Source organism: Panthera uncia, chromosome D2 (genome assembly GCF_023721935.1).
Source record: "Panthera uncia isolate 11264 chromosome D2, Puncia_PCG_1.0, whole genome shotgun sequence".
In the NCBI taxonomy this organism is placed as follows: domain Eukaryota; kingdom Metazoa; phylum Chordata; class Mammalia; order Carnivora; family Felidae; genus Panthera; species Panthera uncia.
Window position 1 is genome coordinate 68,800,545 of NC_064818.1, and position 22,856 is coordinate 68,823,400.

Here is a 22,856-nt window from a genome sequence, read left to right on the forward strand (position 1 = left end):
AGTGTTTTAAATTCAACAGAAAAATCTGGCTCAGTTCAGCATAAATATTTACAACAAACTACACAGTTTTAAATTACAAACTATACCATTTGAGTCTCAAGTAATACTAGCTGTATATTTCTTAGATAACATCCACTAAGACAAGCAAGTTGAGTCTGTGAGAGCACTCCTATTCTTAAATATAATGGTTTACTGTCCTTTGAAGGCAAAGTACATTGAAAGGTTTTTCACATATTTCCTAAATACACATTGAAAGCACCATGAACAAAATAACTTATATGACCAGTTCTAAGAAGGTTCTGATAAGTCAATTAAAATCAGAAGCAATAAATAACATCAAAGATGCATCCATAGTCCAACATAATCTGATCACAATCCTCAAGTAACCCAAGTAACTGGTTTTTGATGGATGTTACCTTTAAAATACAAACACTTTCCTGGATAAAGTTTTTAAACACAGAATAAACTAACAGGACAGAAAGGAACGTGTGTAAAAAACATGAAAACCTTTTTTCACATGATGAAAATATCAGACACTGAAGTTCACAGAAGGCAAATCAAATTCTACTTTTAAAAGATTAAAAACAAAAAAAGATTAGAAACTAAGATATTTCAAAAAACTCTAGATAAGTTCTATCAAAAAGGAGAAATATTTTGTACAGTAGTCACATTCTTTTAATTTTTTTTTAATGTTTATTTTTGAATGAGAGAGAGACAGAGTGCAAGCAGGGGATGGGGCAGAGACAGAGAGGGAGACACAGAATCTGAGGCAGGCTCCAGGGTCTGAACTGGCAGCACAGAGCCAGACACGGGGCTTGAACTCACGAACTGCGAGATCATGACCTGAGCTTAAGTCAGACACGTAAACTGAACCACCCAGGCACCCCCAGTACTCACATTCTAGTTAAACTTGTAAGTAAAAATTTAACTTTAATAAAGGAAACTTCGAGTTTCCTTTATGTGAAACATAGCACAATATTTTTAAAGTTGCCTTAAGTCTACAGCTTGAAGAGTATGAAGCCAAGGTCAGTATCCTTGTGGGGTTTGTTTAGCTTTGCACCCAAGACTCAGGGCAGAGCAAATTTTAGGGTTATGTGCATTATATCACAAAAGAAAACATTAGGACAGACTCAGGGCAATAGATGCAGCAAGAGTCCCCCCAAATAATACCAAACCCTGTGACAGGATAACAGGAGAAAGAGAAATTATGATCCATCAAGATTCCAGGAAAAAGAGGTTAAGTAACCATATAATCTATCACGTTATTCGGGGCGCCTGGGTGGCTCAGTCGGTTAAGCGTCCGACTTCGGCTCAGGTCATGATCTCGCAGTCCGTGAGTTTGAGCCCCACGTCAGGCTCTGTGCTGACAGCTCAGAGCCTGGAGCCTGTTTCAGATTCTGTGTCTCCCTCTCTCTCTGACCCTCCCCCGTTCATGCTTTGTCTCTGTCTCAAAAATAAAATAAATAAACGTTAAAAAAAAAATTAAAAAAAAATCTATCACGTTATTAAGTCATATGTTATATTATCAGTTTAGTATCTTAGACCCATACAATTTTATGTAACTCTAATAATAAGTTTTAAAGCAGAAAGTTTTTAATATAGAAATCTTAGTTTGAAGCTATCTGTAGAGAGCTATTTAAACTTTACTGAGTCTCAGAAAGGGTAAAAAGTTTTCAGCTAATTTTTTCCAAATCTGAAAATTAAAAGAAGGGTGGGGGGAAGAAAAATGACTGACCTATATAGTTCCTTCTTCAAAAAAGACGACTAATAAAGTTAAAAGTAAGTGGTAAGTCTGCCTTATATTAAGTCGTTCTGGTTAATGTTTAAATTTTGAAACCACCTTTGGCCTGGGCTCAGTTAACATGGTATGATATAGTTCACTAAAAAAATTATTCATTAGTACTAACTACATAATCATCCCTATAGTAGATTACCAATTCATGTGCCCTAATGACAAATATACTCACAATCCAATCAGTATTTTCCTTTGCCAGGTTTAATTGATACTTTGTATCTATTGCCCCTCCATCCCAATATTATTCCTTTTGTTTACTTTTTAGCCTAAATATTTTTTTAAATGTTTATTTATTTACTTTTGACAGAGACAACAATCTGGGGGAGAGACAGAGAGAGATGGAAACACAGAATCCAAAGCAAGCTCCAGCGCTGAGCTGTCAGCACAGATCTCGGGGCAAGACTCGAATTCACAAACCGTGAGATTGTGACCTGAGCAGATGCTTAACCGACTGAGCCACGCAGGCACCTCAGCCCAAATAGATTTTTAAAATCTCAGTAGGTAATAAATAAGTTCAAAGAAGTCTGAAATCATGAGATTACAAATGATTTCAAAATCAAATTATCAATGCTCCTAGTGCTGCCCTGAAATGAATACTAAATGTAACATTGCAATATCCTAAGCCCAATGAATGTTGTTGAGAAATGCAAAATTTAGCTTTATTATTTAAAGCTAGAGATAAGGGATAAAAGAAAAATCCAAGTTTTACTGAAAGAAAAAAAAACAAAACAAAACTTGAGACCAAGGATTCTTACTTTAACATGAACCTGTTAGAAGATTTTGGAAAACTAAAGCAGATTAGTCATTCTTCAAAGGGAAAGATGATTTTTCTACATCTCTAAATAAGGCCGCTTCCACCTATTATCTCTTCGTAAAGACTGAATATACAGTACAGTTACCTTTACTTTGAGATGTCAGCACGTAGCTGTAAAAAGTGTCCTAAGCAACTGCCATCAGGAATGCTGTCATCGAATAGCACTAAAGGCCAAGTCTTGCATTTATGGGTGAAGGACCTAAAAGGTTAAGAGTAGCTACTGGGCTACGCTACTCCCTTCATGTTAGTGGTTAAAACTCTGAAACACCAATGACATTCTCTGAACCTCCACTGTTTAAAGTAATCTCGAGGTTTATATGCTGGTATTCTGAATTTGACAAGGTTTTAAAAATTAATAATATCAACAGAAACATAATCCATGCATTTCCAGGGAAAAACAAGAATATAGGCACAAGCCAGGCATTTCCAGGTAGATTCTTCAGTATTTACATGTTGGCCTATTACACTGTAAAAAGGAGTTTTAATTCTTTGTAAGATTTGTGAATTAGTAATTTCACTGAATTTAAAATAAAAAGACAAAAAGGAAAGAAAAAATAAAACGAGGCCAATCATCACCCTTTTCTATTTCTGTAATGATGAACAAAGAGTTGAAAAGCAGGTGTACAGAGAATAGTATATTAACAAGGAGATAGTTCAGTTTCACTATCAATGTCTCTTGAACCTTAATTTTTCCCACAAGATCAACTCCGGCTAATACGAAGGTGTAGCCTGTCGTTGGTAAGGCTACACCCACAATTAGCATACCTATACACTTGGTCTTTTTTTAATGATTACCAGCACAGCTCTTGAAATACTGTTGCACCGATTTGCTGCATACTTTTCTTACAAAAACTTCCAGCCTATCATTTTGAAAGAAGTAAAAACACTAGGCATCAAGGGAACATCAAACACACACACACACACACACACACGGAGAAAACTGTCAAATGCCTTGGTACCGTATGCCATTATTTTTACTAAACTAATTCCCACAGGTAACAAGACTAACAAGTGAAAGGGGCAGATTCTAATCCTGATGCTCCGACTCCAAATCCAGGTCTCTTTAAACAAAACCAAGATGTGAATGTTAGCTACAGCTGTTAAATTGCTACAGCTAAGCATTAATTACACCTGCGCTGTCCCCTAGGCTTGGTACTAAGGAAACATGTAGAAGAGCCTTTCCCGTGTTACAAGTTTGATAAACACAAATCTGAAATATCCTTACCAGCCAAGGTTTAGCAAACGCCTTGGATGTCCTTGGAAGAAAGGCAACATAAAAACCAAGAACAGTATCTTTCACATCCAAAATCCCCCGAAATCTTAAATTACTTAAAATCATAGTAACGGAAGTGTTTACAAGACGGTAAAAAGTCGCCGCAACAGTAAACATAAAACAGTCAACTTGGAGACGAAAAGAGAAATAGGCGATTGAGTCTATGAAAAATCGTCAGGCAGGTGGGGCTTAGCTGCAGTTCGCCCTGGGAGACCAGGCAATCGGCCCAAATTCGACTGCTCTCCAGGCACCACTCAGGAGGCACGGCCCCAGGACCCCCACCGGTCTCTGGGCCGCCGTCTCTCCAAGTCGGCCCGGGACCCAGGGAAGAAGGCAGGGAGAGGAAGGGACTCCTAACTCTGTCCCCCTAGCGCTCGCCTGCCTCCACTGTCCCCGAGAGGCCAGGCGGACGGCCGACCCGGGCCCCGCAGAGCCGCGAGGGAGGTGGGCAGTCCCGCCGCGCCGCCACCACGACTCCCGGTCCGCTTCGGGGACCCGTCAAGCACTCACCCCACTTCTCCGAGCCTCAGGCCGCACCCCTACCGAGGCCGCTGAAGCTCCGGCTCAGGACCTAATTTCTCCATAGTGGGGACCGGCAGACCATGAAGTGCGAGGAGACAGAGAAAAGGGACAACACCGACGCCGCGCTCCCTCCTTCTCGGTTTCCTCAAGCCCCCGCGGAGCTGACACATCAACAAAGATGGCGGCGACGCTGAAGCCGGCCCCACTACAGCTGAGGGGGCGGGGCTGTCTAGAGGAGCCAATCAGGGAGGCGCGGGCGGTGTGACGCGACGCACCTCGGGGCCAGTGTAACCTGTCTGCAGTGGGCGGGGCCAGGGCAGCACCGCCTCCTGCACTTGAAGCGCTGAGACCGGCGCTCAGACTCTGGGCACCTACGCCCCAACTGACTTGGCTAGCCAGCGATCCTGCTAGTCCTGTCCTGTGTCTCGCGCCACTTCTGACCCAAGCCTGCTCTTTCTTTCTGTGGGACGCGCTCATTGGATATAAGCTCACCTCACCTTTTGACCCTTCTCATATTAGTCAGGGGCATAAAGCAATAAAAGAGAATTCGAAATTGTGACTTCCCAGCTCTGATGCGCAAACCTTGCACCTGACATAGGAGGAATCAGCAGGAGCAGCCTACCTGCCCGACGACGATTCATCCGTGGGAGAGATTCTGGGGGTTTCCATAACACCGCGTTCGTGTGTACAGGGTGGCACTCATTGCCATTGTTTAATAATAAACTGTTGGTGCGTTCGTCTCTGGCACCAGGCTGTGACCGCCTTGAGTGCAAGAAGTGTCCTATCCGGCCTGCCAGGTGTCCTTATAGGCAGCGTGGGGAATGACATGCGGGAGGTGCTCAAATATTAGCAACAAAAAGTGTATTGGGGGGGAAAAGTGTATTGAATACAGTTGCTTAAACAGGTCCAGGTAAGTAAGGTGAATAGTTTGTGGAGGTTTTGCAAACCTATACTGTCCAGTGAAGTGATGTTCTTTGGTTTAGGACTCCTTATTCACAACTTATGAGTGAAAATAGTTAATTGTGACAAGTTGTCGATGTTAGAGTTTGTAAAGCAAAGCTTGTTCCTGTTCTGTTAAGCTTCTTTGATACTAACTGCTGGGGGTGGAAATCACTAAAAAATTCAACATTGTGTAACTCTGTTCCTCTTTCCTTTTCAACAGGAAATAGCACCTCCTTCCTTAAATGAAAATAGTGCACTGAAACACACTGCAGTTAAAAGTGTTTTAACGGTGAAGAAATGATACAACTTTAAAATAGTCAACCAAACATTCCTAGTGAGATATATTATTTCAAGAGAAAATAAAAATTTAGGCCTTTTTCACAACTCATATTGTCAATAATAACATTCCTATCATTATTTCTGAAATATACATATTAATAGTAAGCATTAAAGTAATTACGTTTCTTGAAACCAAGATTTTGAGTATTGGAGAAAGGAAATGCAATGCATAGTCAAAGAAATTAAGTAAAAATTATGCAAACCTAAATTTGAATTTGGTAATATCAGTATGAACTCATGGTATTTTTTTTTCATTAAATGTCTGTCCACTGAAAAGGCCTGAAACAACGATCAACACAATGCACACTCTTATTCTCCATCATTGGTAAATATAATTTCCCACCAAGAGTCACCTGGGCTCCTCTTGGATATCAAGGACTGTTTCTAAGTCGGGGGCAGGAAAAGTACAATAAAGTCTAAGACATGTTGGTTGTATCAGAAAGCAAAGAAGAAAGTGAAGATAATAGGAGTTGTGTCAAAGACTCGGGGACTGGGGGTGGGCATTCAAAGGTATGCACGCTGGTCAAAGGACAATTAAGCATTCAAAAATGGTAACAGCAACTGATTGATACATCTACTATGTCCAAAATTAATGTGTGTTGATTTTTTAAAACATCATTTGGCCACCTTTGGAAGATGCCAAAGAATCATCACATTCTGAAAACTGATAAAAGAATCAAGCATCCTAACTTTCCTGTTACAAACTGAATCTCAAATAGTGTGGGAAAGTTCTTCACAGAATAACGGATAATAAATGCAGAAGATAGATTTTTTCCATTTTTCTAGGCCTGATGAAATAATGGACCTAGTTAACGATCATCAATGAGTCTAAAATCATTAGAAGAAAAGCCAGTGGAAAACTTTACAGTAGATGGATGGGGCTGACAACACTTGAACCTGATACATCAATTTTAGTATTTCTCAAAGAGACACAACTAGATAATGAAGTGTCTTCTGATGTGATGCAATAGAGGAACACAATACCACCTGTGAAGTATTCTTACCAGAGGAGATGTGCTCAAAATTGAATCTAAGAAAAACTCCCATTACTTCATTTTTTGTTTGTTTGTTTTTACATTTATTTATTTTTGAGAGACAGAGTGAGACAGAGTGTGAGCTGGGGAGGGGCAGAGAGAGAAGGAGACACAGAATCCAAAGCAGGCTCCAGGCTCTGAGCAAGTGTTTAGCACAGAGCCAGACACAGGGCTTGAACCCACAAACTGTGAGATCATGACTTGAGCTGAAGTCAGACGCTCAACTGATGGAGCCACCCAGATGCCCCTGCCATAACTCCAATATATAAATTGCAAGAAAATCATTAAAAGGAAATCTCTTTTGGGGTGCCTCGGTGGCTCAGTTGGTTAGGCGTCCAACTCTTCGGCTCTGTTCATGCATGGTCTCATGGTTCATGAGTTCCAGCCCTGTGTCGGGCTCTGCGTTGATAGCATGGAACCTGCTTAGGAGTCTATCTCCCTCTCTCTGCCCTTCCCTCATTTGCTATTTCTCTCTCAAAACAAGTTAGAAAAAATAAACTAAATTAAAAAAAAAAGGAAATCTCTTTTTAAAGTATAGTACTGAATACAAATAGAGGATCTTGTTTGGAACCTGATTTGAACATAATTATTAAAAATCATGTGAGACGCTGGAAATTTTAAATACAAATTTTATGATATTAAGAAATTATTAGTGGGCCACCTGGGTGGCTCAGTAGATTAAGCGCCTGATTCTCGCTTTCAGCTTGAGTCATGATCCCTCAATATGTGGGATTGAGTCCCACATTGGTCTCTGTGCTGAGAGTCCTTAAAGAGGGGAAGCATAACTCCTCTTTCTTAGGTGTAGATGGTGTATAATGACTTCCTTCCAAAGTGTACAATATGCAAAGAGAGGGAAAACAAAAGTTAACTTTAGAGTACAGAAACCTGAGGAACACCACCAGTCGGGGGGGGGGTATGTCGCAAGCATGTTATAAAGGTATGTATGAATTGTGTCTTTCCACAATGTCAGTTTTATTCCATCATAAAGCAAGATTAATGTAACCGTAAAGCAGATTCAGGATTCTAAACTCAATGAGATCTCTATGCGTTTAATTTGGCTTCCTACACATCACACCATGTACGATATAAAGTCATGCAACATACGAGATACGATAAGGATAAGAAGTTAATAAACAAAACAAAGTCAGTGTGTGAGCACACAGTTAAGATGAAGACTTGGTAGGTTCTGGGCCAGCTCTAGGCACGTACTGCTTAATATGTTCAAAAAGTTGAGGGTCTCGGGGCGTCTGGGTGGCGCAGTCGGTTAAGCGTCCGACTTCAGCCAGGTCACGATCTCGCGGTCCGTGAGTTCGAGGCCCGTGTCAGGCTCTGGGCTGATGGCTCGGAGCCTGGAGCCTGTTTCCGATTCTGTGTCTCCCTCTCTCTCTGCCCCTCCCCTGTTCATGCTCTGTCTCTCTCTGTCCCAAAAATAAATAAAAACGTTGAAAAAAAAAATTTTTTTTTTAAAAAGTTGAGGGTCTCTATTATGTTTAGAGATCACTCAGGCAGATCCCTCCGCAGCAGGTGGTCAGATGAGAAAGGTCAACACCCAGAGAGCCTGGCAGTTTGCTGCAGAAATCCTCCCTTTTAAGAGAAGTTTAATCAATCTTGGGCCTTTGCAGGTTTCTTTTAGTGCTAGTGATTATCAGCTCCTGATTCTTCCAGGCCTTACAGATTATTACCCCTCAGTACTTCCAGTCTATACTGGTTTTGGTGATACCTGGTGTTAGCTGCAGTACCCTTGGCTGCTTTCCTGATTACATCACAATTTGACCTGAGGGACGCCATCTTGCACTCTACAGGTGGAAAGCATCAACTGTCATGAATCACATCCAAGGATGTGCACTTGGTATGATGCAATATGAATGGCACTTTCCCTCTGTAGCCTTCTTTCCAAAAACCTATTAACTCCAGTCTTATCATGAGAGAACCATGAAACTGACAGTGGGGGAATCTTACAAGATGCCTAACAAGTACTCACTCCTGGAAACTATCAAGGTCATCAAAACAGGGAAAGTCGGAAAAACTGCCATAACCTAGAAGAGCCTAAGGTGATATGACAGCGAAATGTAAAAATGTGGTATCCTGAATGGAATTCTGGCTCAGAAAAAGGACAGTAGGTAAAAACTGAAGAAATCTAAATAAACCCTGGACTTTAGTAACAATGTATCAATGTTTGTTCCTTAATTGTAGCTAATGTGTCCTACTAAGGGGAAACCGGGTGTGGTTAATGTGAGAAACTACTAGCTTCTCAACTTCTTCTGTAAATCTAAAACTGTTCTAAAAAAAAAATCCATTATGGGGCACCTGGGTGGCTCAGTCGGTTAAGGGACCAACTTCGGCACAGGTCATGATCTCATGGTTCCTGAGTTCCAACCCTGTCTCTCTGCTCCTCCCCCATTAGCGCGCTGTCTCTCAAAAATAACAAATTAAAAAAAAATCCATTATAAAGGAAAAAAAGATACAAGTCAGGATTTGCTTCCAAACAACAGGAGTGTGTGAGGGGTACAGATGCAGACAAGATCCACCGTGAATTGGCAATGTTCAAACTTGGTGATCACTACAGGGGGGTACCAGGTTTCTTCTCAATTTTTTTGAAAGGCCCCTAGTCCGCCCCCCCCCCAAAGTTTTCTAAGTATTTAAGTAGCACCAACACATAACCAGGTGCACTTGGGGGAAGAAAAAAGTGACCACCTGTGTTTAGTTTCCAAGACCAGGCAGAGGTAGCGGATTAATTTGAAAAACCTTGCAAGACTTTAAGTGGTTAATGCGACCCAAGGGACCTTTAGGGAGTCCGTTTGCGTCTTTGCGCTCAAAATTGGCCGTCCGCGTTCGCAGGGCCACATTTCTAGAAGCAGCCGGAATAGCTACGGCGTCTCCGCAGAAGAACTTCGTGAGCACGCGGCACCGGAGCACAATGACGTGGCCGGGAGACCAGAGCTCTGCTGCCCCAGCGCACGGAGGGCGCGCGGGGGCGTCGCGGAGCGCACGTGCGCGCGGACTGCGCAGGCGCCGCTCTAGCGCCGGGCAGGACTTCGGAGATGAGGTGAGTGCCGGAAGCGCACCTGGACGGCGGGGTTCCCGGGCACTGGCGGCCGCCACCACGGCCGGGCTTCAGAGACGGGGCGGGGTCGGCGGCCCTTTTGCCTCCTACCAGGTCAGGGTTCCCAGGCGCGTGGCGGAGCGAAAAGGGACTGCGTGAGGCCTTCGGGGCTTCAGTCGTTGGGGACCGGACGTTGGGCGCTGGACGTTAGGGTCGGGCGTTGAGGTCGGGCGTTGAGCGGGCACAAGGGGCCTGGAAGTGGAGAGAGGATGGAAGGGTGTTGGGGCCCTCGGAGCCTTGGCTGGGAAGGGCAGGTTTAGGGTTGGAGGTTGTGGTGGGGGAGGGGCGAGAGCCGTAAGACTTGAGCCCCCGGGGCAAAGTGGCGGGGGGGGGGGGGGGGGGGCTCTGCCGTAAGTTTAGAAAATAGTACTTCCGGGCGTGATCCTCCAAAATGTGAACGTTCCCTGGGATCCCATTCGAGGAGCTGTTTTCTCTGGTCGCCAAAAGAAACTAGTTTGTGGATGCAGTCACTGCTTTCGTTTAGCTTCGAAGCTGCCTGTGCAAACGACACTTAACGCTGCCTAGACTTTCCCCCTACTTCCTGCCTTCTGTAGGGAACGTAGATGCGCCATGGCTTTAGCGGGATACGGGCGAGCCAGCCCTGGTTCCTTTGGCGAGGGTTTGTAGCGTGTCTGCTGGGCGCCAATCACAGTTAGCACTTGAGTCCTTGCTATGAATACGCTGGCTTGGTTGGCCTCTGGAGTGTGAGAAGGTGCTTCTAGTTTCCTTATTGAGCTCTAAGGGTATTGAATGCGAAGCGGCACGGTCTAGGAATCAGACCTGGATTTTCATCTCCGCTGTGCAAGGGTGCTCGCTCTGGCGCGCGGGGGTGTGGGGAGGGGATGGTTGGCAAGTTCGTTCACCCGCCCAGGTCCCCCTCGCTCAGCTGGAGGAATAAGGACATAGGAATACTTTAAACCTCAGATTACTTCAGTGGGCAAAGTAGTTACTCATGAGTAGAAAAAGTTCTTGGTGGGAGTGGGATAAAAGTAAAGTCGAGATCATAGCTGCCTTTTACGCACTTTGCGAGCACCGGCCACGGTGCTAAGTCTTAACACACATTCTCAAACTTAATCCTCATGGGTAAGTGTTATGAGGAAGTGAGTAAGGTTGGCCGCGTTTTGCAGAAACTGAATCCTAAAATGAAGTGATTGGGGTTGAGATAGCATAGCTGAAAGAGGAAGATGAGCCTTTGCTCAGATTTGGCTCTGACCCGCTTAAATTTAAAACTTGTGTTCTGCTGAACCATTGGGTTTCACAGCTTTAAAACTGAGTGTTTCCTTTGAGTAGCCATTCTCTCTGAACGCGTGGGGGGAAGCAAAAGCAAACATCAGAGAAGAAAAAATCACAGCTCAGTATCTGTTGCAAGTACTTTTGGTATTAAAGGACAATGCACAGCGGTAAAAATTCACTTTAGCCTCTAGGCTGTAGTGTTCTGGGAAGGAAGGAGAAGGCTTACTGTCACTGGTTGCAGATGTATGCTGGGATGCTCCTGGCCACATGGAAGAGGGGGGAGCGGGATCCCAAGGGAGTAAAAGAAAAGGCTTGCCCCTCAGGGAGCTTCATGTTTTATTGATGTCAAATCATGAAGCCCAGAACACAATTTACAATACAAAGCTAAGGCCTTATTTTTGCCTGTAGAACTCTCAGTAGTCACTTCCATTCCATTGCTCTTTTATTACATCAGTGATTAACATAAATTTGGGGACCCTCCTAATTAACCTCTTGTGTTAGGTTAAGGAAATACATAACTAATTCCTATGGATTTGGGAATGGTTATAAATTCTTACCACCAGTAGCATTTAAAAAATAGTACATTGTATATAGGGGAAACTGCTTGTTTTACAGCTGGGTAAGATTAGCCTATGAGATCTCATGACCCTTGTAACAGTGTCTGATACCTCTCTGTACCTGTATACCGGAAGTCAGTAGCCCGAGGTTGGGAAGCATGGCATTATGGAATAGTGTCTGCCCACTCCAGATTCGAGCATGCCCGGTGATTGACACAGGATGAAGCCAAGTAGGGATGATTGCAGGTTTTTTACAAGTGTTTTTTAATGTCGAAATACATGTGTTAGAATTGATAGAACTGTAGGGGCACCTGGGTGTCTCGGTTGGTTCGGCGTCTGGCTCTTGATTTCAGCGCAGGTCATGATCTCACAGTTCGTGGGATCGAGCACAGAGCCTGCTTGGGATTCGGTTTCTCCCTCTCTCTCTGCACCTACCCCACTTGCGTGCACACATGCACTTTCTTTCTCTCTCAAAATAAATTAAAAAAGAAAAAGAATCGATAGGATTATAAATCAAAAAAGGCATTTTTAATACGATAATAAACACTTTTTAAAAAAAATTAAATTCTACAAGATTTTAGGTAATTGCAGGTTTTACATGCACTCACAGAATTCCAGGCTGCCGCTCCAAAAGCTAGAGCATGAGTGGAAGTGGTTAGTGTTCAAAGTAAGGGGGAGTATGATTCTGCCTCCCTGCTGTTGGCTCACATCTGCAGTCCTGTGCTCTGTTAGAAGAAGCATGTCTCTATGAAGGTTTCTGGTGAACTAGAGAAAGTCCAGACTTGTGAGGACTCTGGAAGGTGCTACATCAGCTGGTGAAGGACCTGGAGGAAAGTTGACCTGGTGGGACATCTCAGATATTTGAAAGGTAGTGATTACAGGGCAGCAAGAGGGGGGGGGGGGGGGGGAGGAGTGGATTATCTTATAAAAAAGAATGCAGTACAGTTGGCTGTCCAAAATTAAAGGAAGTTAAAAGCCTCCAGTTATAGAACAGGTCTTCACCACTATTTGCTCTGGGCGTTGGAATGAAAATTCCTGAATAGGGTGAGGCAAGTGAGGTGTCTTTCTAACCTACATATTTCACCTTTTTTTTTTTTTTTTTTAAACGTTTTTTTTTTTTTTTTGGGACAGAGAGAGACAGAGCATGAACGGGGGAGGGGCAGAGAGAGAGGGAGACACAGAATCGGAAACAGGCTCCAGGCTCCGAGCCATCAGCCCAGAGCCTGACGCGGGGCTCGAACTCACGGACCGCGAGATCGTGACCTGGCTGAAGTCGGACGCTTAACCGACTGCGCCACCCAGGCGCCCCATATTTCACCTTTTTATTTGCTGCTTACACTTGTACATTGGGTCTAAGACTGATTCAGTTGTTCCTGAAGTCAAATTTGTTGGCTAATTTTTGGAGTTTGTAAGAGTGGATGTAAGACTTGAGGTTTTGCTATTAAATTTCAGAAAACCTCATAACATGATGTAATTCTCTGTTTAAGACTGCCAAATGTAATTTCAGATAATGAATTTCATTTTTCCTGTCGAGATTGTCATGAAAATAGTGCAGCAGTGTCTTTTAAGTAGTTTTCTATCAAAAGATTCAAATACCTGGGGCGCCTGGGTGGCTCAGTCGGTTAAGGGGCCGACTTCGGCTCAGGTCATGATCTCGCAGTCCATGAGTTCAAGCCCCGCGTCGGGCTCTGTGCTGACAGCTCAGAGCCTGGAGCCTGTTTCAGATTCTGTGTCTCCCTCTCTCTGACCCTCCCCCGTTCATGCTCTGTCTTTCTCTGTGTCAAAAATAAATAAACGTTAAAAAAGAAAATTAAAAAAAAAAAGATTCAAATATCTTTTGAATACTTCACTGTACAAAAACACCATGGTGGGTGCTATGGGAAATCAGGGGGTTTTTGTTAATGGTTTTAAGAAGACATGGTTCCTGCACTCAAGCTACTTAAAATAACCTAGAAGACGGACGTAATTGTCTATAGCTAACTGTAATACAGGGTGGAAAGTGACTGTGGATTGATTGTCAGCCTTACTGAATGACAAAGTTAGGAAAGGCTATTTTGGGAATTACATGTTGTGTATTGAGGGTCCCACTGGTGTCTTGAGAAGAGGACTATACCCTACTTTTGTGGTTTAAATATTACTTGATCCTTTACTTGGTTTAGAATTAACTACACTTTAGGAGAAATAGGCTCAATTTAAATGTAATAGTAATATTTTAATTTTTAAGGATATTTTAATCTTTAAATTTTTTTTGATGTTTATTTTTGAGAGAGAGCATGAGTGGGGGAAGGGCAGAGAAAGAGGGAGACAGAGTCTGAAGCAGGCTTCAGGCTCTGAGCTATCAGCACAGAGCCTGATACAGGGCTTGAGCTGTAACTCACCAGCCGAGCCATGAGATCATGACCTGAGCTGAAGTCGGACGGTTAATCAACCGAGCCTCCGAGATGCCCCAGAGATGTTTTAATCTTTTTTTTTTTTTTAATTTTTTTAACGTTTTATTTATTTTTGAGACAGAGACAGAGCATGAACAGGGGAGGGTCAGCGAGAGGGAGACACAGAATCTGAAGCAGGCTCCAGGCTCTGAGCTGTCAGCACAGAGCCCGACGCGGGGCTCGAACTCACAGACCGTGAGATCATGACCTGAGCCGAAGTCGGCCGCTTAACTGACTGAGCCACCCAGGCGCCCCGAGATGTTTTAATCTTTAAAATGCTTTTTTCTATAAAAGTAATTCTTATAATTTGGAAAATTATATATAGTGAAAAAGATTCCTTTGTCAACCTACTTTACACAACACTCATTGTTTTAAAATTTAATGTATTTCATTGATCATGCTTACATGCAGGGGTTATTTTTTTTTCCAGTCATTATATTGAATATACAGTGTTTCTGATTTTTCATTTGCTGTTCTAACACATTTCACAATATTTTTAAAACTAGGACCCTAAATGGTAACGTTAATATTCTATTTAGTAATGGCATCACAGTTAACTTTTTTCTCCAGTATTTTTCATCATTTTAAATAGGATTTTTGTTATTTAGGATTATTTTAATGGGATGATTTCTAGAAGTAGAGTTGCCAGATGAGTGACTAGGAATGTTTTTAAGAAAACATCTATATCTCAGGGTGCCTGGGTAGCTCGAGTGTCCGACTTCGGCTCAGGTCATGATCTCACGGTTCAGGAGTTCGAACCCCACGTCAGGCTCTGTACTGATAGCTCAGAGCCTGGAGCCTGCTTTGGATTCTGTGTCTCCCTCTCTCTCTGCCCCCCTTCCCCCTGCCATGTTCTGTCTCTGTCTCAAAAATAAACATTAAAAAATTTTAAGAATACATTGATATCTTAAGAATGTATACTTAGAGACATACATATACATATGTGTATGTATGTATGTATATTCAAATTGTCTCCCAGTAAGAACATATTACTTTATATTCCCTGCAGTAATGAGTGTCCTTTTTAATCACACTCATGCTGGGTAGAAAATAAGTTACTTAATTTCAATTTTTGTTTTTTATTACAAATGAGGTTGAATGTTTTTACTCCTATGTTTATCAACCAGTCTTCATCTTTTATGCATTCTGTTCATGACTTTTGCTCACATATTTTATTGGTATCTATCAATTGTGCTGCAAATAACAGAAAACTCATGGGTTTATTTGATGCCATAGCAAGTCTATGCATAGATCAGAGCTGACGAACTGACTCCAGGTTACCGCCAGAGACCCCAGGTGCTCTGCCTTTCCAGCTCTACGAACCTTAGAGTGTGTGTTCTTCCTTTTGCTTATTTAAGCTTCCTGATTGCGTTATAGGAAGAAAGGGGTGAAGGATCCTGCTAGCCAAACCTGTCCATGTTCATCAAGAAAGGACAGAGCTTTCTGGGAAGTTCTCCTCAGGAGGATTGATTATGGCCAGTGTTGTCTCTAGTGCCAGCTGACAAATCGGAGGTAGAAGATGGCCTTTTTGGGTCAATCACAGTGTCTGCTACAGTATCCGAATGTTTTTACTATTTATCCCATTTTTAAAAATTTTGGTGTTGAATTTTTCACCTATGTGTTAATCTTTATTTCCTGGCCTCTTTGCTATTTCTTGGAAGTTTTTGTTTTATAGAGTCATGTTTGCTATCATTTTCTTCGTGATATTTTACCACTTTTAAACAAACAAAAAACCCCGGAACGCTTCCTCTTCTAATGTAGTTGTTGTAGGCTGATTCCCTGGGAAATAAAACCTGAGATGGAGGTTTGTGTACTGTGATGAGCGAACATGGCATTAGTGTTTCTGGAGTTCGTTGGGGTGGCCTTTCTAGTCCAGTATATGCCCAGTATTGGAAAAATGAATGCTTTTGGTTGTATTCATCGTGGTATTTAAAATATCACCACTTGCTTTCTGTATCTTGACAACTGTCTAAGGCACTCCTGACATTTAAAAAAAATTTTTTTTAATGTTTATTTTTTTCTGAGACAGAGCATGAGTAGAGGAGGGGCAGAGAGAGAGGGAGACACAGAATCTGAAGCAGGGTCCAGGCTCTGAGCTGTTAGCACAGAGCCCAACGTGGGGCTCGAACTCACAAACCGTGAGATCATGACCTGAGCCGAAGTCAGTTGCTCAACCGACTGAGCCACCCAGGCACCCCAGCACTCCCGATATTTTTGAAGTTGAGGTCTATTTTTATCGGCTATTAATATTAGTATTCCACCTTTTTTTTTGGTTGTTTGCATAGCATGTGTTTTAGTTCTGTTATTTACAACATTGCTATATAATTTTGTTTTATCTCTGCTGCTTATGCATAACATTAGGTGGATCTTTTTCTCCCTAAGTCTTTTTCTCTTTTAATTGAGACTCAATCACTGATACTTGGATTTGGTTCTGTCACATTTGATGTTTTCCACTGACCATGCTTGAATTTTTTTTTTTTTTTCTGTTAGACTGAGATTTTTTCTTCAGTAATTTTATTTTTTTCTTCAGTAATTTTAAATTCATGTATTGTTTTTGTTCTTCTAGTAGTTACCCTAATATGTTAATGCATTTTTTAATAAGTTTATCCGTTTATTTTGAGAGAGCACATGTGGGAAGGGCAGAGAAAGAGAATCCCAAGCAGGCTTTGCACTGTCAGCATGGAACCCGATATGGGGATCGAACTCCGGAACCGTGAGATTATGACCTGAGCCGAAACCAGCAGTTGGACACTTACCTGACTATGCCACCCACACACCCTGGGAAATGCACATTCTTTAAATTTCTTGTACAGAGTGTGTGGCATTACTCCATATTCCTACCCTCACCCAGTTTCCCCTGGAAGTTACTTCTCTTTTGTAACTCAGTGTCCACGGTATTTCTTACCGCGTCCAACTTTCTTCAGTGTAGGTGTGCTTTCCCTGGCAGCTGCAGGATCTCTCGCTGTGACTGCCTATCTGCAGGCCTTGTGTTAGGGATCTTTCCAGGATCTGGTCCTCAGAGAGTTCCCCACCTTTGAGTGTGCCTGTGTGTTTCTTTTTATTTCATTATTTTTTTCTCTATCGTCATGGATTAGGCTAGGCCTAATTTAAAGCAGGAAATGAAATAGGCATTTTAGGACACCAGGAGGAGGACTTTTCTGCTATTTCTTTATCTTCTATTTAAAACAATGTTAAGCAACATTTAGATGATACTCATACCAGTTTAATTTTTTGTGGCTTTTTTTTTTTTTTGAGCAGTTTTGGAACGATAGGCAGTTTTGCCTGCAGTCAATAGACAAGCGGTGGTAACTCACTACACAAAGAAAAGTTGTTTGTCCACTTTTATTACTTCCCTTGGGCAGGACACTTAGTGTTAAGAGTAAGAGAAAAACAACAAGCCAGCATAAGGTCTGGATGGAGGTTTTTCAGAGGCATGTTGCAACAATATGCTACCTTCTTTTCAGAGAAGGATGCACACAGATAATCCTGAAAAACAGTAGATACAAGTTACAGTTTATGGAAGCGCAGCTGGAGATGATCAAAGCAGAGGCCTTGGGAAGAAAAACAGATCGCATGGAGGTCAGCTGAAGCAAACTGAAGGATGGCTGGGAAGAAAGGAGCTAACCTGGGGGATGAGCGAGGCGGGGACGGAGGGGCCTGGCCATTGGGGAGCTGGGCTCAGCAGATACAAGGTCATACCATCTAAATAGGAGCCAGTAGAGGGATTCTAGAAAGGTAGGCAATGACCCGATGAAAACAATGCCCTTTATTGTATTTCACCTTTAAGTTGCATGCACTGAGTTGGAAATACTTCTTTTAAAATGTGAAAGTTCTATCGTTTCAAAAGCTTTTTAAAGTAAGAAACGGTGTCGAACTCTGAGATTATTCTTGATGTCTCTTGAGTTGTTAGTTTTTTGTCTGTGGTTGAATTGTGTGAAACTTGGGAGTTTGTACTTATCGATAGAGAATCGAATTGTTTTTTTTCTTTTGCCTTTAGGCCAGGCTGTGATATCACAGTTACCTCTGCTTTGGAATCATTCAGGAGCATTACCTGTTACATAAAAAGAAATCACCTGGGCCTACAATGCTTCTACTTTTGTAATTAAAAATAGCCTTGTAAATATGCTTCTTCCCGTAGACTTCTGTGAATGCTGCATCGCCGCGTAGTATGATGTCAAGAAATCATTTGGAGGCATCTACTTATAAAATGACAGAGCCATTTAATTTTGAGAAAAATGAAAACAAGCTTCCACCATGTGATTCTTTAAGAAGTCCTGGAGGACATGCTAACCACCCTAACTTCCGGTTGAAAAGTCCAGAGAATGGAAATAAAAAGAACAATTTTTTGCTTTGTGAGCAAACCAAACAGTATTTGGCTAGTCAGGAAGACAATTCAGTGTCTTCAAACTCTAATAGCCTCAGCAGAGAGGTGACTGGATCCAAAGGAGACAGGAAAACGTTGCCTACAGGTAAGTGGAAACTACAGGTTTAATACTTCTCGATTCTGGTGGTTTCTTTGGCTTATGACAAGTATGTAATTACACACCCATGGGCTATTAACAGAATAACGAAATGGCCACCTTATAGTATTTGCATTTAAATATGAATCTAGAAGGAAAAACCAGGTGTCAAGTAGCTGCCTTTGACTAGATTCATCACAAAAAGGCTTCCTGAGGAGAGAATGTCTATCTCCAGAGGAGCCCCTCCCACCCCCACAACTGAAGGACTAGGAGTGCAGAAAGGAAATACTGTACTCTGGCTTTTTATGGGAACTCTACAGATTGACCATATTTAAAAAATACTATGCAAATTGGATGCATACAAAAGCTCACAAAAATGTAGCTAATACATTAAATTGTTTCATGAGGTGGTTTTTGTTGTTTTTTTTTTCCCCTTTAGTCCTCAGTCCTAAAAACCTGGTTTTTTGGTGTTTTTTTTTTTTTTTTTTTTTTAAAACCTGGTTTTTAAGGAGGCTGGGCCCTGGATGAATGTGTATCAGATACAATCTTTTAATGTTATGGTGATGTAGTTCTGGCACGGGGTTTTCCAAGAGGTCAAAACTATTTTCTGAATCTCAGAAATCATTTGCTGCCTTTGTTGTGCCAACTTCACGCTGGTGCAAAAGCAAAGATGAGTAAACCAGTGGTGCTTGTTAGCCCCACGTAGGGACACCAGCCTGGGTTAGTGCTCACCGAGTTTTTCATCGCTATGCACTTGTAGTTAAGACAGACAAAGGTGGAAATGCCAGTTTTACTAAAGTACGTCCTTGACAAAGCAGTAAGAGTTATTACGAAATCTTGAACCTTGCGTACAGGTATTTGTAGTAACAAAATGGGAATTATCCCCAGCTTCTGCTTCATAACGAAGTATGAAGAGCGTGTGTGTGATTGAGTTCTGAGCTGTATGGAAACTTTTTTCTTTGAACATCATTTCTACTTGAAAAGAATGACAAACTCTGGTTATTCAGATCTAGAGATGTGGCAGTCTCAAAAATGAACAAAGTGAGCCTGTCGCCTCAAGGAATACACCTGACAGTATTTTGTTGCTAATGATAAAATTCGAGCTTTTATGCAAAAATGAGAATTTCAGGAAGCTTGTATCTGCCACTCTGTGTGACAGCTTCTCAATACTTAAAGACTGTCCTCGTGAGATGCAGAGGGATGTTAACTAACACACGTGAATTTTTCCACTATTGTAAAATGAAATCGTCCACATTTGGAAGATCTGCGTAACTCAGAGTTTCTCAGTCTTTTCCAAATGACCAGTGTGTGATGTTGCGAAGTCACATGTATGAATGAATGTGCGTTCATGAATCAAAGTGCAAACATATAAATCCACTCAAGGTACAAGATGAATCAGTGGATTTCGGTGTCACATTATGAAAAAGTTTTAGATTCCACCTTGCAGCTACTCCTTAAACTACCTACCCCTTGAGTTTTGGCATGATATTAAAGGAAAATATCTGTAATTATCTGAGAAGGCCGTTAAATACTTCTCCTTTTTGTAACCATGTGTCTGTGAGAGGCCAGGTTTTCTTTATATGCTTCAATCAAAGCAACATATCACAGTGGATTGAATGCAAAAGCAGATGTGAGTCTATCATTAAACCAAACATTAAAGAGAGGTGCAAAAATGTAAAACAGTGCTACTCATAATTTTTTTTTGCTTTAGAAAATGTATTTGCTTTAAAAATAAAAACAACCATGTCTACATGTAATAATTTATGTTTAACTGTTTTTAATTTTAAAAGTTTAAAATTTCTAATTATAATTTCTTTTTTTTAACATTTTTTTAAATTAAGTTAGCTTTAATTTTAAATTAAGTAAGCCCCGGTGTGGGGCTTCAGCTCACAACCCTGAGATCAAGAGTCACATGCTTTATTGATTGAACCAGCCAGGCGCCCCTTAATTTCTAGTATTAGTGAATATCGACAGACATGAGCCATATAAACAAAATCTCTTTGAGGTTCTCAGTAATTTCTAAGTGTGTAAATGAGTCTGGTGTTCAAAAATGTCTGAGAACTGCTGCCTTAGTGAATTGAGAAAAGTTCACAGTAAGAAGATTGGTATTTAAGGAAGTTTCAGGCAAATCCTTTATCATTAGGAAAAAGTAGGATTGTTTAGTGTACCTTTAAGGCTATTATGGTATTATTTTATTATTTGAATATCTAATTATGGTATTTTACATTTCTAGGAACAAAGTAATATTTGGCTTTTATGTTTTCCCTCTCTAGGAAACTCAGTGTTACCATTAAATGTTGCAAACAATTCACCACCCAAAGAAGTAAGTAGTAGTGTGATGTGTCAGGACTTTTCTTTTTTTTTTTTTCTGTTTTGTGTTTTTGTTTGGGTAAAAGATTCTAAACATACTTTGTATTGTGTTAATGAAGAATTATTCAATTTTCAGGTATTAGTCAAGGTCGAGCTTCCATTTCTTTAACCTAGTACCTGTTTTTTTTTTTAATTATAATTTTTTTAATGTTTATTTATTTTTGAGAGAGAGAGAGAGAGAGACAGGGTACAAGCAGGGGAGGAGCCGAGAGAAAGGGAGACACAGAATCCAAAGCAGGCTCCAGGCTCTGAGCTGTCAGCACAGAGCCCAACGCGGAGCTCTAACTCAACAAACAGTGAGATCATCACCCAAGCCAAAGTCGGACGCTCAACTGACTGAGCCACCCAGGCGCCCCTAACCTAGTACCTTTTAAAAACAATTCTTTCTTTTTAGGTAATTGTAGATTACCATGCAATTGTAAATGCAACTCAGCAGTTGACGTGCAGAAATAATACAGATCCTGTGTAGCTGTTTCCCCGTTTTTCCCTGTGGTAACTTGCTAACTTGCTGCAGAACTTTGTATAATATGACAACCAGGAGATTGACAGTGATAGAGTCAGGATACAGAACATTTCCATCATTCCCTTGCATGCTTTTTTTATGGTCCTATCCATTTCGCTCTTGCCCTTACCACTTCCTTAATCCACGGAAGCCACTAAATCTAATCCACATCCACAGTTTTGTCATTTCAAGGATGTTGTATAAATGGAGTCCTACAGTATGTAACCTCTTGGGATTGGGTATTTTCACTCAGCATAATTCTCTGGAGATTCATCTAGGCTGTTGTATCCATAATTCTGTTTTTATTGCTGAGTAGTAGTCCATGGTTTAACATTCACATGTTGAAGTACATCTGTATTGTTTCCAGTTTTTGACTCTTCCAGCTAAAACTGTTCTAAATATTCACATGCAAGGTTTATGTGAACATAAGCTTTTTGCTTTTGTTTATTTTTGCTCTGGGACAAAGGCCCAGGAGTATAATTTCTGGATCATACAGTATCACATATTTAAGAAACTACTAAAGTGTTTTCTAGCATAGCTATACCATTGTATGTTTGCACTGAGAAAATCTGCATCCAGCATCACCACCAGAATTTGGCGGTGGTTGTATTTTTATCGCCCCCATTCTCATAGGTATGTGGTGATATTTCATCGTGATTTTGTGCTCCCCCTAATGGCTAATGATAAACACCTTTTCACGTACGTATTTGCCATGTGTATATCCTTTTTGGTGAAATGTTTATTCATACCTTTTGTTCATTTTCTAATATGGATTGTTTATTTTTTTAACTGCTGAGTTTTGAAAGATCTTTATATATCCCAGATTCTAGTCTTTTGTCAAACTTGTGATTCACACATGTTCTCTCCCAGTCTGTAGCTTGTCTTTTCATGCTCTTACTAGGGTGTTTAGCAGAGCAAAAGTTTTTAATTTTAATGATGTCCTGATCTATTTTTCCTTTTATGGATTATGCTTTTGGTGTCCAGTCTAGAAACTCTTGCTACTTGGGCTTCAGGAAAAAAAAATTTTTTTTTCCCAAAAAGTTTTATAGTTTTACATTTAGATTTGTGGTCCATTTTGAGTTAAAGTTGTGAGACTTAGGTCAAGGTTGATTTTTTTTTTTTTTAATGTCTAATTTCTCTAGCCCTATTTGTTAAAAATGATGTATTTCCTCCACTGAATTGCTTTTGTACTTTTATCAAAAGTTAATTGGGCATATTTGTGTGGGTCTGTTCTGGATTTTCTCTTGTTTTCCATTGACCTATCTATATATTCCTCCCACAATACCATACATTACTGGAGCTGTGTAGTAAGTCTTGAAGTTGGGTACTGTGATTCCTCCCACTTTTTTTTTTTTTTTTTTAATGTTTATTTATTTTGAGAGAGATCGACAGAGCACGAGCGGGGGAGGCGCAGAGAGAGGAGGAAACAGAATCTGAAACAGGCTCCAGGCTCTGAGCTGTCTGCACAGACACTTAACCGACT

General features: G+C 41.2%; 2 protein-coding genes and 1 long non-coding RNA gene across 5 annotated transcripts in view; 2 read left to right on the top strand and 1 right to left on the bottom strand.

Moving 5' to 3' along the window:
* Positions 1 to 4,551, bottom strand: part of CCDC186 (coiled-coil domain containing 186) — a 56,949-nt gene extending 52,398 nt beyond the window's left edge. The window contains exon 1 of one of the 2 annotated variants that reach the window (XM_049645811.1): positions 4,393 to 4,551. The gene's annotated coding sequence lies outside the window, so the exon portion shown is untranslated. The remainder of the gene's footprint in view (positions 1 to 4,392) is intronic. The other variant, XM_049645812.1, reaches the window with a different exon arrangement.
* Positions 4,552 to 4,635: 84 nt separating this feature from the next.
* LOC125932994 (uncharacterized) lies at positions 4,636 to 5,723 on the top strand. Its single transcript, XR_007460829.1, has 2 exons — positions 4,636 to 5,314; positions 5,567 to 5,723. It is a non-coding gene; the product is annotated as an uncharacterized LOC125932994 (long non-coding RNA).
* Positions 5,724 to 16,550: 10,827 nt separating this feature from the next.
* TDRD1 (tudor domain containing 1) overlaps positions 16,551 to 22,856 on the top strand; it is a 43,157-nt gene continuing 36,851 nt past the window's right edge. The window contains exons 1-3 of one of the 2 annotated variants that reach the window (XM_049645815.1): positions 16,551 to 17,620; positions 18,180 to 18,510; positions 20,775 to 20,824. In XM_049645815.1, the coding sequence (XP_049501772.1) occupies positions 17,456 to 17,620; positions 18,180 to 18,510; positions 20,775 to 20,824 (546 nt within the window). In that variant the 5' untranslated portion in view covers positions 16,551 to 17,455. Of the gene's footprint in view, positions 17,621 to 17,742; positions 18,511 to 20,774; positions 20,825 to 22,856 lie in introns of those variants that run through there. The other variant, XM_049645814.1, reaches the window with a different exon arrangement.